At 40.8% G+C, this 14935-nt stretch overlaps 1 protein-coding gene across 1 annotated transcript in view; it reads right to left on the minus strand.

The window, feature by feature from the left end:
* PPP1R17 (protein phosphatase 1 regulatory subunit 17) overlaps positions 1 to 14935 on the minus strand; it is a 79326-nt gene that overhangs the window by 6559 nt on the left and 57832 nt on the right. The window contains exons 6-8 of the mRNA XM_071560656.1: positions 11615 to 11919; positions 4639 to 4754; positions 1932 to 2084 (exon numbers count right to left, since the gene is read on the minus strand). Coding sequence (XP_071416757.1) covers positions 1932 to 2084; positions 4639 to 4720 — 235 coding nt within the window. The 5' untranslated portion in view covers positions 4721 to 4754; positions 11615 to 11919. The remainder of the gene's footprint in view (positions 1 to 1931; positions 2085 to 4638; positions 4755 to 11614; positions 11920 to 14935) is intronic.

The following is a 14935-nucleotide window of genomic DNA, read 5'->3' on the forward strand; positions in this document are numbered from 1 at the left end:
GGAGTGATATGACTACACAGAAATTGCCTATTTTAGCTAGTAAAACAATGTTTTCTTTATGATATGGTAATTACAGGAACAAAATACAGCTCTTCAACCTCTGAGCCACTCTTCCCTAAGGGAGAATTGCTGTTGAAAGATAAATGTGAAAACTGAACAGTCACATTCAATATCTGGATTACAAATACTGAAAAACCACAGCTGCTTCTTTTTGATTTGGTGAATTGTTGCAGGTACACAGAGAACCATACAATTAGTTACTGGTTAACTCCTTGTGGCAAGAGAGCCTACCCTGATATGAATCCACTCAGAGAACACATACAGTTCAAGCTCTCCTGCAAGCTCTCTCTGATGAGTTACTGGTGGTGCCATGGTAATGTTTCTGGTGCTGAATTATGCTAAAACCAGCCTGGTTTACCAAATTCAAAACACACATCCTGCTTTTTGAAGTTGGATGTGACAGATAAGTTGGTAGCTGGCCTGTGAATTTGTGACTAGTAACCTATCAGTTTATACTACAAAGGTCCAGTCCCCTTTCATACATCAGGTTCTCTGACATAACCCTTCTTGGGGTGTATGAGTGCAGATTCCTCCCTTGGCTGGGGATGCCCCCCAAGGTCACTCCTCATGACTGAGTGGAAGAGATCTCCCCATCAGCACTGACCTGGGTGAGTTACATCAAACCTCTACTTAATAATTATTTCAATTATTTCTTTTTGCTAGCTTTAATATAATTGTTTCAATAATTCCTTCAATATAGTGCACTATCCTCTCTTACACTGTACTAGTAGTAGTTTTAGTGTTTATATTGTGTAATAAATATTCCAAATTAAGATCTTTTGTCTGATCATTTGTAATAATAAATTACTCATATAAATATTCTCATTTTGCCAGTCATCAAACTTGCAGGACAAAAGTGGGTCAATCACACCTCTGTTATTCTTTAAATTTAAAGTGTTGACATAGTCTTGGATCTAGCTGCACTGAGACTCCTCTCTGAGAAGGAGTTTAGAAAGCAAGAGAATTCTTTTTGCACCTTGTGACTCAACAACAGGGCATTTTTTTAAAATAAATTTTGTCTAAGCCTTCCACTCCCACCAGCAACACTCCTCTGTGTATGTGCAGTATGAGAAGAAGAACTTGATGACACAGAGCACAGTTTTCTCCTGGGAGAGCACAGGAAGTGCTTGTTAGCAGGGAGTGATAAACATTTATTCCCATTGCTGTTCTTGGAAGACTGTCAGTGGCAGTCTCCTGCTTATTCTTCCCTTCTCCAGGCTGGCTCTCAAACGTCTGTTGAGGTGCCACAGCACAAAGCATCCCCACAAGGATGCTGTGGATGTGGTGGTTTCTGGCTTCCTGCAACACCCACCCTTTGCCAGAGTCCCCATAAGCACATGAGCCCTGTGATTTCTAGGAGGAAATACTGGATGATGCAGGAAATCCTACAGATGGCTTGTGTACTTCTTTGGTCTACTCCCAGCCTCATCCCCATTCAGCCTCCCCCTGAGTACTGGGTATGAGTTTCAAGAGAAAGTGCAGGGGCTGAACTGAGTCCTTTTTGATTTTGGACCATATCAAATTGGAACATCTGGCATGGCTCAGCAGCTGCAGATAAATACACATCATTTAACACATAAATGTAACATCATTTAGCAGCAAGACTATGAGCTCCAAGGGAGCATGTTTTCCAGAGCATACACCTACTCACCTTGGTATTCCTAGATCTGTAAGCAACCCATTCAACTAACAGAGAATGCCTTTGAGAAAGTCAGACTTCTGTTCACCTGCCTTGTGAGAAGCACATGCATGGAGCTGTGTTTCTGTCAGCATCCAAGGGGACATAACTGAATGAGAATCTATGGACTTTGCTCAGATTCAGTCCCCACAGTCTGAATTGGGATTTCAAAGTCAGGAGATTTATTGCTCACCTGTTAGAGGTGGTGGAGTGTGCCAAGCTGGCGTATCTTTTCTCCTTGGCTTTTTTTGCCCCTGTTCAGTGTTTTGGGAAGTTGGGATGGCTTTACCTTTTCTTGGGATTTTTTTGAGGTCACAGCTCTTAATCAGCTGCTCTGACAGATCTTCTGCAGGGAAAAAATAGTAATAGAAATTGAAACTTAGGGGAAATAATAAGCCAGATTGTGAAAATAAATGCTTTAATAACAATGCTCTAATCCAAGTAAATTAAAATGCCTGTGCAGAAACATCTTTTAAATACTTAGAAACTCATCGAAAGAGGCCTCTGTGTGATACTACACGGGAGTCAAGTGACGTAGGTGGGTCATTCTGTGCTGTAGGCAGTAGATAAAAACAGACGGGACAGTTGTAGGCAACTGTGTATTTACGTGGTAGAGGGAAGGCTGCATCATTTTGTGCAGAGGTTCCATGGCCACCCCTGTTTCATCCAGTGCTAACTGTGTGGAATATCTTCAAGAGTTACAGGGGCACTTTTATGAAGGGAAGTTTTACATGTGTGGGGTCAGCCTGAAGTACTGATAAAATGAGCCAGTCAATGTATTGTTCCCTTCAAAGGTTGCCTTTATTTCAAGACCTACTGAGCAACTGGTATTTGATTTTGATTTCTGATTTCCCCTTAAAACAAGCCTTGACCCAGGTGACTCAGAGAGTCAGCATGGTTTTTTTCTGCAAGCTCAGCATTTCTGGGTGCTTATGCAAGCTCAAAATATCGAAGATAGTCTGTTGTGGTGCATCTTCCTCCCTCACCTCCTCCTCAGTCCTGCTCTACTATCTCAGCAGCTTGTGACAAGCCTTGGTTGAACAGTCTGAGTGGTGAAGTGCCCCTTGTCTGTACCAGTTGGGTGGGGAAGCATCCCTGACCATACTGGGTGTTCTTGTATGGGAAAGGCAGGAACAATTCTGACCACACTAGGAACATCCAACTGCCCAACCAAGGTGAGGAACAAAGGATAAGCAGTTATTCTTGTTAGCCTTGGTAAGTAATTTACCTGAATTGTAACCAAAGTGAAATGGTACCATTGTTATGAAACCTTATGAAAAAATGTGTCATAGCCTGAGTGCAACTGTACTATTGTTACTGGAGTTTTTTTTTGAAAAATCTTCTTGTGACCCCATAAACAGCAGTGCTAAGGGAGGCCATTTGAGCTCTGCTGCAAAGCTGTGGGCTGCACCAGCAACTCCCTTTGAGGGGGATGCCTCTCTGAGCTCATGAACCCTCAAGTCTGCAATACGTGAAAGACCATCGCTGATGACGAGGTCTAGGCAGGCCACACGCACATGCGCTCCTTGAGGCACAGCCCATGCCTGTTGAGAAGTGCTAAGGGATTTGATATGAGTATTTCACTGAGCTTGAGTTGAATTTTTGGTAAGTACCTCTACACACATTGATATAGATGTATTATGTATTTCTTTGCCTGTGTTCATGCAAGTGAATTGATTATAGTATGTTATTTTAAGTTTGTAATTAACTCATTGTTACAATTGTAGCAAATCCTAATGAATCACTTCCTAACATGTTAAATTAGTCAGTGATTAGGTCCTTTTGCACCCTTTTCTGGTGTCCATATCCTCTGCACTCTTACCCTCTGTATAAATCGTTCCAAACTGCTTCTATTCCAATTTACTTCTGTATGCTTCATCTGTGTAGTAATAGAATGAACCTTGCCATTTAACTGTGTTAAAGTCACACTCTCATAAATCCATAGTAGAACCTGGGTTTTGCCAATACCTTTGACAGTGATTCTTTAAGCATTCTAACCACTCATTTGCAACACCTGTCATTACTATCATCACACAGAACAATGCTCTAAATTCTTAAAAGCTGCTGTTTTGCCTTCAGCTGGGTTCCCCACACCCTTCCCCCATCCCTGACTGCAGACTTGGATACAAGTGTGACTTCATAAAAAAAAGCCACTTAAAAATTCTGCTTGCCTGTGGTGAGATACTTTTTTTGACAAGTAAGTAAAATTGCATTTGTGTTCCATTATTGCCATGACAATGGGACACAACAAGCAAATAGGTTTTTGTTTCTGGGCTGCTAAATCTTTAGGACAACTTTGCAATATGAGAGTGAAGTAATAGTGTTTGAAGCAGAGGCCAAGAGTATGAATATGCAAAAAGCACATCTGTCGAGTATGAAGTCTGGTATTCAGGAGTGTGGCAGAGCAAAGAGGACTCTGGTGTGCCCAGTGTCAAAGTTATATGAAGTAGTTCAAGAAAGGAAACAAAACTGATGGTGGAGGAGAAAACATTTTTAGAAAGCTGCCCCAGTGAAGGTAAATGGGACGCTTGAAATCTTTTACTCAAATTGTGTATGGAAAATGTGTTCAGGTAAAGCTCAGCTATATCATAGCTTTCAGTTGACTGTGATATAAATGAAAAAACTGCTCTACTTTTTCAATCAGGGAAAAGATCAATGGCTGCTTTTGCTTCCTCTTCTTTAATTAATTTCACTCTAGAGCTTCAGCTGATATTTATATGCAGGAAAAATGCTCTTTGCCTTTCCATCTGGCATCAGAAGTGGAGCAGAAGGTGTAATCTATCTGTTTTCATGAGGTCTCAGTTGTAATGCTGGAGGGCACAAATGGACACTGGGCAGGACTTGACGATGTGAAGGCAACACCTCTCATTAGTGCAATGACATCATCTAATAACACTTACCTAAATGGTTGCACTGTGGCTCCCGCTTGTCCAGTCTGTCGTCTGGGGTATCAAGTGGCTGAACACATTTTGTTGACATCATTGAAATAGGCTATGCTTCTCCTCCTTTGAAGATGCTACACACACACAAAAAAAACCCAAAAAAACAAAAAAAGCAACCAGCAAAAAAACCAAACAAAAAACCAAACACCAAACAACAACAACAATAAAAAACCCCATCAAAATGAAACAAAACAAAAACCCAAATCTAAACCAAACCAAAACAACCATATTGGTTATTGCTAGCCAGATCATGAGGAGCTCTTTTCTTCCAGCTGTGTGTCATTTAGTCTGCAGGTCTGATTTCACTCAAAGGTGCCTAGATGCATCCTTGCTGTAAGCAACCCACACTGTCATGGGTTGGCTCTACACAAGAATGATGACTTTGATCATACAGCAAGTGCTATCTCCTACACAAAGTAAATGCTAGGAAATAGAATGTTCTGGTTTTCTTCTCCATTTTTTTCCGAGTATAAACTAAGTGTCATATTTGGTGTTTATTATAGGATGCAACTTTAATTATGAATTCTTTTGAGTTAGTCTTGTAAGTTCAGCTCCTCTAAGAGACCTTGGAGTCCCCTGAAGGCCCAGGTGTAAGGGCTGCCTTGGAAAGATGGCCAGTGCTCACAGACCCCAAAGCTAGAATGAGGTAGACTCTCTCATTACTTTTGTAAGAGCATGGGAACCCATTTCACCAGGCTGTTTATGTGTCCAGGCTCTGTAAGTCTCAGAGAATTGCTGTTTTGTCTGGTTTATCCCGCTTTCCTCATAGCTGCAGTCAGTGTTGAAACCCATTTTTCTACCTGAGCTTCCCCAGCACCTCGCCCAAGTTGAGATCTGCTCCAGGACTTGCTAACTTTGTGGCTGCCACAGATGCCATCACAGAAAGAAGAAAATGAGACCATTTTTCATTGCTGATTTTTTCTATGATTGCGTAGCAGAAATCCATCAGAATTACAAAAGCAATGTTAAAGGGAAAAAGCCTTCAACCTGAAAGTGCAGTCCAGGTGATCTTGTTATCTCCCTTCATCCAGCAACAGCTGTGGTAGTTTCTTAGTCACCACCTCTGTTCTCCATTTTCAAGGAATAAGAGCAGATTGAGACTTCTTTGTAAGGAGGAGAAAGGTAATGAGGAAGAGAAAAAAAACAGAATACAATATGAATAGTAGATGAAAGACAGGTTGAATTGGAAAAAAAATGGAGGAAGGGGAGGTAGAGAAGAAAAGGCAAATAAAAGAGAAAAGTAGAGAAGGCAACTGGAGAAAAGAAACAAAAAGGATGATGGGAAAATAGGAGCGTGAACTGTGGGACTTTATCTTGCTGGAGGTAAAGAAATTATTATTTCTTTGTAAATTGCAGTGGTTGTTTGTCAACAAGAAACAAAACAGTAGGGGAATTAACCTCATTTCTATGACTAAACCTGCATTTACGTAAAGAACAATTAATCCTTAAGCAAAATCCAGCACATAAATATTTGCAAAAGAAAGTGTGAAAGGTTGCACTGAGCTAATTCTTTAGGGGATGGAAAAATAAGTCTTAAATGCAAGTGAATTCAAATTAATTGGAGTAAGATTGCCTAGCAGCATAAAATTTGACTCAACGCATGTACATATGAGATTAACTCCCTGATGTTTCAGTATTTAAAATTTAAAAAAATTTGTAACATTCTACAAATTCTTAAACTCTTATGAGTCAGGTCTGTATAAGGGGCTTGACCTCTGGTTGTTCACTGTAGAACAGTCCCCGTCCAGCCTCACATCCTGTATCATAGAATCATAGAATAGAATCATAGAATCAATTGGGTTGGAAAAGACCTCCAAGATCATCAAGTCCAACCCTTGGTCCTACTCCAGTCCATTTACCAGATCATGGCACTCAGTACCACGTCCAATCTCAGTTTAAAAACCTCCAGGGATGATGAATCCACCACTTCTCTGGACAGGCCATTCCAATGCCCGATTACTCTCTCTGTAAAGAATATTTTTCTGATATCAAAGTTAAATTTCCCCTGGCAGAGCTTGAGCCCATTCCCCCTTGTCCTATTGCTGAGTGCCTGGGAGAAGAGACCAACCCCCACCTAGCTAGAACTTCCCTTCAGGTAGTTATAGACAGTGATGAGGTCAACTCTAAGCCTACTCGAGGCTAAACAACCCTAGCTCCCTCAGCCTTTCCCCATAGGACTTATGCTCCAGATCTGTTCTATCTGCCTGATAGCAGGAGGGGCAGGTTTCTCCACCTCCTGCTGGGCTTCCTTAGGGGTCAAAAGGGCGTCACTCCACCGGTCAATTTGCCTTTCACTCTCCCTTATGCTTCTGTACTAGAGTATTATCCTACCTGAAGTCTTCATTTGCATTTGCAGCAAGAAAAATCTCCCACTTGGGAAGACCCTACATAAAAAAATCTTAGCATTGTATGGTTGCTCTGTTTATCCACTGTATAAATAAGCTACAGCTATGGCTTAAAATGAAGCAGATATAATTTTTTTTAATAAAAATTTATATCTGACCATATGAAGGCTCACACTGCATTTTGTGATTTGAAGGAGTTTTATTCTTCAATGCCATTTGATATTATTACATTTGATTAGGGCATGCTGGCTAAATATTATGTAGCGATAATGTTCTTTTCTGAAGGATACTCTGCTTACAAAGTTGCCAGTAAAATCAGGGATACCATTTCAAACACTATGGATTTTTTTTTAACAGGTCTTGAGGCAAGAGGCTGAGAATGGGTGGCAAAATTTAAACACAAAATTGGTAGTAAATTACATCACTAGAAATGCCTTAGAAAATATGGTTGATTTTGATTAGATTTCGTTGTTTCATTAATTATATCACCTAATAAAAATTAAGCTTTGTAAAGAGACTTGATATAGGATGGTATATGCAGATTATAAGAAAATTGCACTGTTATGTTTCCTTAATATGGTAGTTTGAAAAATAATTTTCTAAAACACATGTCTTAGAACTGTGTTCATACTTTCATAGTCACACATGCCAAGCCCTTGGCACCTTCAGTGCTTGGAAATACTGCTTTACAGCCTAATTTCTTACACCCTTCTTTTTTCTTTTGTAAGTTTGCCCTTCAGCCAGCATTGCCTTGCTTACAAAAGTGTTTACCCACTGCACATTGTGACAGTCTATGTGACAAAAGAATAAAGAGAGATAAATTACTAAAATATATCATGTGGTTTGGCATCTTGGATGAATATACATTGTGTTGGATGTGTGAACCTGTGAGTGCTGTTACATCCTGTCACTGGACATTGCACAGAGAGTACTCCTTCAAAGGAGAATTGCTCTATGTGAGCATCATAATAGTGTTTTCCCAAACCACTATAATCAATTCCTGCAACTAAGGAAACACATTCCCCAGTAACATTTGCATGGGAAGGTCCCCTGCTATGGAGACCATATAAAGTCATTAATATGGCTTTACAAATTGAAGCATGTTCTCGATTTTCCTGTGTTAAGTGCAGCACTTTCCCTAGTAGCCTTCACACCAGCACAGTTTGCACTCTGCTGCTATGAGTCACCTTGGTAGCTAATTCTTGCTATTTATGTGATGAACTAAGGTGTTTTTTTCTTGCACTCCCTTGTATCTCTTGACATAATGATCCACATTCATCCTTAGTGCATCTGTAATGGTTACAGTGGAGCTCTAAATCACACTCAGCAGATACTTCCTGAATCACTATAGATTCTTCCATATGAATTAGGATTCAATAGTCATTTAGCCTGAGACTTTGGGGCAATGCAGCTAGACTGTACCACCCTACAGCAGAGATACGGGCCTAAAGGAGTTGCCTGGAATCTCTTATTTCTAGGGAAAGATAGAGCTGATTGAGACACATGAAATACTTCCCTAAGAGCTGAGACAAGTTTTAGCTTTGCCTATAAGGTTTTACATTGTCCCTTGTTAAAATTTTTGACTTTGTATAGGATTGGCTCTAGCTACAAAGAGAGGAGGACAACGAATGATAAGGCAAACTGAAAAGGACAGGTATGACTAAAAGGTATTTAAACCTCATGTGAAAGAGCTCTCATGTTGAATCACTGTCCTCTGACAGGACTCCTTTGAGCATACACGTTTGTAAGACATGGTGATTCAGAGGAAAAATATCTGAACTTTTCACTTTCCAGATATCAGCTTTGGAATTTTAGATAGCTTAAAGTGCATGTGAAATTTTCTTTCCAAATTCTCAATTGCTATATGTGCTTGATTAAAGTGCCCAAATAGAGCTATCCTATCACTCACTAACATAGTCTTAAAACACACAAATGCTCACAAATAATATGATTAATTTCTTGCTTAAATTGTTGGTGTCCATAAAAGAGTCCATCAAAGCAACCAGTTCCAAGCTTCAATTACATAAAAATACTTTGCTGGAGTCAGACAAAGGAACTGGTTTTGGTCTAATATTTAATGCATAGTTCGTTTAATGTAGATTTGTTTCACAAGTAATCAGCCTAGAGATTAGGGAATACTCAGTAAAGCTATTCTCACATATTTCTCCTAAAATTATGTACATCTTTCAAGGCCACCTGATATTGTGAAATTTAAACCAACTTATGACTAAATCTCATGAGAAAAACCTACTTTGTAAGATGGAAAACCCAACCTTTCAGAACAAAACTAAAGGGCTGGGCGTTTTTTTCATTTGATCTTGAACTAGGCATGGAAATGGCTGGAGGGGGATAGTTAAATCTCCATTTCTTGTCTTCTCTTAGGGTTTGAAAGGTTCTAGGTGCTACTACATGGAAATTAGATACCTATGGATAATTGTATCTAGTCTCAAGGGACAATGCAATTCTCAAACGAGTCATCCATAGGTGATTATTCTTATAAGATGGAGAAATGAAGTTCTGATATGCAATTCTTATGAAAGTTTACAGGGGTTACCTAGGCCTTGATGTCAATACTCCTCACCATTGTATATTAAGATTTGTGCTTTCCTTGTATGTTGAATACTTTAGACTTTCTGAACTGACCCTTTGTAAGGTATCCACAAACTGGGCCTTTGAAGAATTCAGTAGAGCATCTGGTGCTGTATGTGAACTTTTTTTCAGGGAAGTGTTTTGTTTCCACAGCTGACAAATCCCCAAGAAAAACACGTGCTAGTTTCCAAGACATGCACAATTATTAAAGAAACAACTGGCATGTTGACAAATATGCTACATAAATAAAAGTACTCTTGAGATGATCCTTGTTGGGTGGCAGCAGGCAATCTGAATTTAATAAGCTTATTTTGATAGTTGGTAATATGTACCTGTCTTCTGAAGCCAGAGCAATTTATAAGAACATATTTTTGCCATGAGCTGAGAGATGGAGAGGTAGAAAGAGAGGCATCTGGGGCCCTGGACTGGGACACAGTGCTTGTCCACATTTCTGGAGGCAGGGTCTGGCCTTGCTGCTGCTACTGTGTACTTGTAAAGGAGAGGAAATGGGAATATCCTACAGGGTACTGCAATAGTTACAGACCAGCCTGGACCAAAAGCAGCCTATTGCTGTCCTGCCCAAAGACCTGCTGTGGCATCAAGGTTTGCCCTTTAAGACTGGTACCTGTTCTCCTATCACGTGCACATTTATGGTTTCCTGGCAGGGTTTGATTATTAAATTATTTAAAATCAGTTTGCTCCTTTCTGTATGGTTACAATAAGCACATGAACAAGGAGGGTCAGCCAAGCTCCCAGCATCCTTCCCTGCATCTTCTGTTGCCTCCCTAAACCCATGTGGGAGCCAAAGACAGGCTCTTCCTTCCTTATATAGCACCTCCTCTGTCCTATAATATGAGTAGGCCCCTTAATTGCATGAAGTAATTTACAAATGCATAAAGAAGGAATAAGGTACTATCGCCTGGATGTGGCCACCTCACAGATACCATGTGAAACAGCTCATGGGCCAAGGGGAATGCCACAACACCTGACTACATTTGGCTTCTTCACCTTCACTCAGCAGGCAGCCTTGACTCCTTTATCAGCAAATAAGTAGAAAGTCTGTGTGTTCCTGTGTTGCATTCCAAACTTTTCATTACCAGCTTTGCTATATGTTTAACATTACTCTGTTGGAGTGATGCCTTCCTGGGCTCAGAAAGTAGCTTCATACTAATGCACAGAGATTCTTCTTCAGTAATTTAGGCACTAGGCTGCTCTCTCCAGGCATTCTTGTCAGATCAGTCTGACTTCTACTTTTCTAAAGCATATTTAAATCTTCTGAGCAAACACTTAACTACTGGAAAGCCTGATCTGACTGCCTTCACCCAAAACTTTTGCAACTAATAATAGCATGAAGGCAGAAATACCACAGAATTGTCTGGGAGCAGTTTCTTCTCCAGACAATGTGCTTCTGGGCACTATTTCAAAAACCCTGGCTGGGCTGTGGACTGATTCCCACTACTGCCCATGAACTTGTAAAATAGGTCTGAATAACAGCAGCTAAACTTTTGATTGATTGAAAAAATGTGATATATATTTGCACAGATTCTGGTCACAAAGCGTTTGTCTTTGGTGACAATAAAAAATACACGGTCTTCCTTAATTATTTCTTTAAAGTACAAATTAACCTCTTGCACATGCCAACATGAGTATTGGGATAAGAAGTCCTGACACCAGTTACTCTGCTGGCGTGTGTTGTCTGCTTGTGAACTGTCCCAGCAGTTAAAGTTACTTGAAGCAGGTTTTCCCAAAGCGCTCTCCCCCTCCGTGGCCCCATCCCTGCATTCCAACCTCGGTGAGGTCTCACCCCGGCTTTCGCCACGTGGGACCATCCCCAGCCCATTCCCTGCAGAGTGGGAACCCTGTGCTTTCTGGCTAGTCCCCAGAGGGGACAAGGCAATTTTCTTCCTGGTAGTGGCTGCTACCAAAAAAAAAAAAAAAAATAAAAAAAGAAGCCAACCATCTGGGAGACAAAAGTGAGAGCGTGTAGCTGAAGTACTTACGAGGCGGTGCGAGCTGGTGGGGAAGGTGCGGTTTGGCGTCGAGGCTTGCTGGACGAGTTTTCTGGGCTGGGGCTGGGCTGCAGCTGATGCTCTTGCCCTTCTTATCTAGGGAGCAGCGGGAGCTGTCGCTATGGGAACGCCGTGCTCAGGCGTCCTCCGGGAGGTTGGGGAGCAGCAGCATCACTCCCTGACCCACCAGCGGATTCTAATCCCGTTTCCTTTCTCTTCCACAAGTTGTAGAGGCCAAAGGAGAGGCAGCAGAATGCAGGGGAGACTGGCAGCTCCTCAAGGATGAGTCATCGCTCCTGCCAGATGATCAAGAGCCACAGATGCTGATGTTGTCAAAGAAGTAGGGGAGGATTTGGAAGCTTTGCCACAGAGAGCCAAAAGGTGAGCTGTAGCTGCCTGTCTAGAGGCACAAAGAAAATGACAAGGGGAGGGAGCAAGGCCGATGACGTCAGGGACCCAGGGGAGAACTGAGGCTAGAAGTGGAACAAGCAGGCAGGGCACGTGTCCAGGAGCAGCACCGTAAGCAGGAAAACCTGCTGGACACTGTCTCCAGCACTGAGGTTCAGCGATGACTGTGGTGTTTGTATATATATCTGGCTACAACTGGTTATACAAGCATGGTATTTATGGGGCCAGGCAAGGAGTCTTCCATGGCTGCCAGTTGTTTGCCAGTAGAGACCAGTCTCTCCTATTTTAGCTGATGCCTTTGGATGGAGCTGTTATTTCAGCTGAGGGAAAAATATACAAACATGCCTGACATTGGAAAGGTTCTGGAAGAAATACTCAGTGGTGGGAACTGCCTCTCTCTTAGTATTCATTTGCAACAAAAATGCCTTTGTCTATGCCTCTTTATTAAAACATCTTTATAAACTGTGACTGCTCACAGTTGAGGTTATCTTCTTCTCCCCCACTCAGCAACTGCAATTCAAAAGCACCAGTGTGCACAGCATGCTTTACATTAGTCAAGGCTTCTTTCATAAGTAGCATATTGTACAGAAGGTGAAAGGGTCAAAGTGCTAATTGCCAGCCCTGCAAACTGTGAAACACCCTTGGATCCTTTATGTATCATATGCAGTTCTGCAAAATGCCAAGCATGTTAAATGCTCTAAAAGCACCACCTGAAAGAACTGTGAGCTTTCCCCATAAATGCCTGGGAGATACAAGCAACTTCATAGCCCTGCAGAGTGTAAGTTTCCTGTGTTTAGCAGCCAATCTTTAAAAGCAAATTCATAAATGCTTAAATAACTCCTGAAAAAATTGAGTGTAGGCTCCTAAGATTTTTTGGGGTCAAGGTTAAGATTTCGAAAAGAAAAGGAAAAGAAAAGGAAAAGAGAAAAAAAAAGAAAAAAGAAAGAAAAGAAGAAAAAGCCTCAAACAAAACAACAAAGCCAAAAAACCACCCACTAAACATAATCCCCCCAAAACTCCTGCAAACCACACGACCCCCCAACTTGTTTTTTAGGATTTACCCATCTCCATCATTGCCAAGACCACTCTGTTGCAGTGAATTTTAAATAAAGAAACATATTTTTCACTGAAATGCCTTTTACTTAGAAATACAAGTTATTTCATCTATGTCTATGAACTCAGAAAAATTAGAATGAGATGACTGAATAGTAGGTTCATGAAACGCAATGCTCAGATCAGAAATACCTTTTTGAAACTCAGCTCAAGGCTGCCTTTTTACTGTCCTGATTGAAAAAGTCAGTCAGTCACTTATAGCACTAAAGAATTCCCTGAGGGTGAGAAAATCATTTCCTGTTCTAGCCACCAGCCCCCAGAACTGTTTTGGGAATATTACCGGATAGATTTACTCAAAAGAAAAGCAGCCCATCACACTCAGCAAGATTACAAATCCAGCCCTAGTCATCCCTTAGATTTGTTAGCTACCACATGATACCATGAAGCTTTTAACTACAGCAGCAGATTTACCCCAGTCTTTACAGAATGGCTGTTGCATTATCAGTGTGATGGAGGATTTACTCTCAGACCTAATCTTTTAAATGTTTACTATTGTTATCCTGCTTGTAAGAGGGCTGAGACTCCTCCCAGCTTTCTAATCCTTTCTCTTCAGTTACTTCACAAACACAACCTGGAAAACAGTCTGAGTTCATAAAAAATCAGCAGTTTAATCCTGTTTCTATGTACATGAACACTCCCATCTTGGCAAAAGTGGTTCTTAGGAAACTACTCCTGTAATTAAAGAACATGTCTAGAAGTTTCCAGGCCAGTGCTTTGGAAGACAAGTAATGCAATTTTGACAGATAGGAAAGTAGGAGAATATCTAACAAAAACCAGATAAATACAACATGTGTACATATATCCTATGTGTTTGTTATTGGCCATGAGTGTGGGGCAGGGTGGCTGATGCTGCCTGCAGAGGCAAGCATGAGTCTGCTGGGAAGGAGGTGAGACTGCTGCAAAAAGGAGAGAAACAAGACTTTGGAGATGAACAGGTAATCATATCACAGCACCTTCCCATGCAAAACCCTCTCTCTAAAGAGGTGAAGCTGAGCATGATTATCAGTACCATGAAGGCCTGTTGCCTTAAAGATGATGTAGTTGTCACCTCTGTATATTCCATCTCTTCTTCAGAAGACCATGAAAATTTTTAAAACTAATATACAATCAAAGATATATGTACCATTGTGATTCCATAGGGTTTCATATTCAGTTGTTTACATTTAGGTTTGTCCAGATTTCGCTTTCAACCCTGGCATTACTTTCAGCTGAAATAAGAACTGCTGATAAGGGTGATTTCATTTTTGTAGATCTGAGGCACCTGAACACAGTTAATGGTTTAGCCTCAAGTCACTTTTCTATACCGTAGCATGTGGTTACATGCAAGCTAATATTCCCTCCAGATAAGCAGACTCAAGGCTCACACTATCCTGGTGTGCTTAAGCCCAGCTTCAGCCTGTGCTGCTTTTTGTGTGTGAAAGTGTACTGTGCAGTGCAGAAAGTTCGTCCCAGGTTTATGCTCTTATGCCGTGCACACATGTGCATGCCCAAAGTAAATTTATATGTGGAGAATTAAGGAATTATATCTTCTAAGGATCAATTTATTAATTTAATCCCTTTATAAATGTTGCCATAGGTATAAAATAGACTGTAGTTCATTGAATAAGTTCCTTTGCAGTTTGAACAATAGATCAATGTGCTGTTTTGGCTTTTTGTCAAACAAATTGCTTGATGTACCATCAACATCTGGCTTTGATGGTTTCCCTTTATGTTGTGGAGGTTAAAAGTGCAAAAGATCAAAACCTGCACTCAATGCATTTCAATTTTCAGATTAATTATTACATTTTGGAC

The sequence above is a fragment of the Pithys albifrons genome, chromosome 7 (assembly GCF_047495875.1).
Source record: "Pithys albifrons albifrons isolate INPA30051 chromosome 7, PitAlb_v1, whole genome shotgun sequence".
NCBI classification, from domain to species: Eukaryota; Metazoa; Chordata; class Aves; order Passeriformes; family Thamnophilidae; genus Pithys; species Pithys albifrons.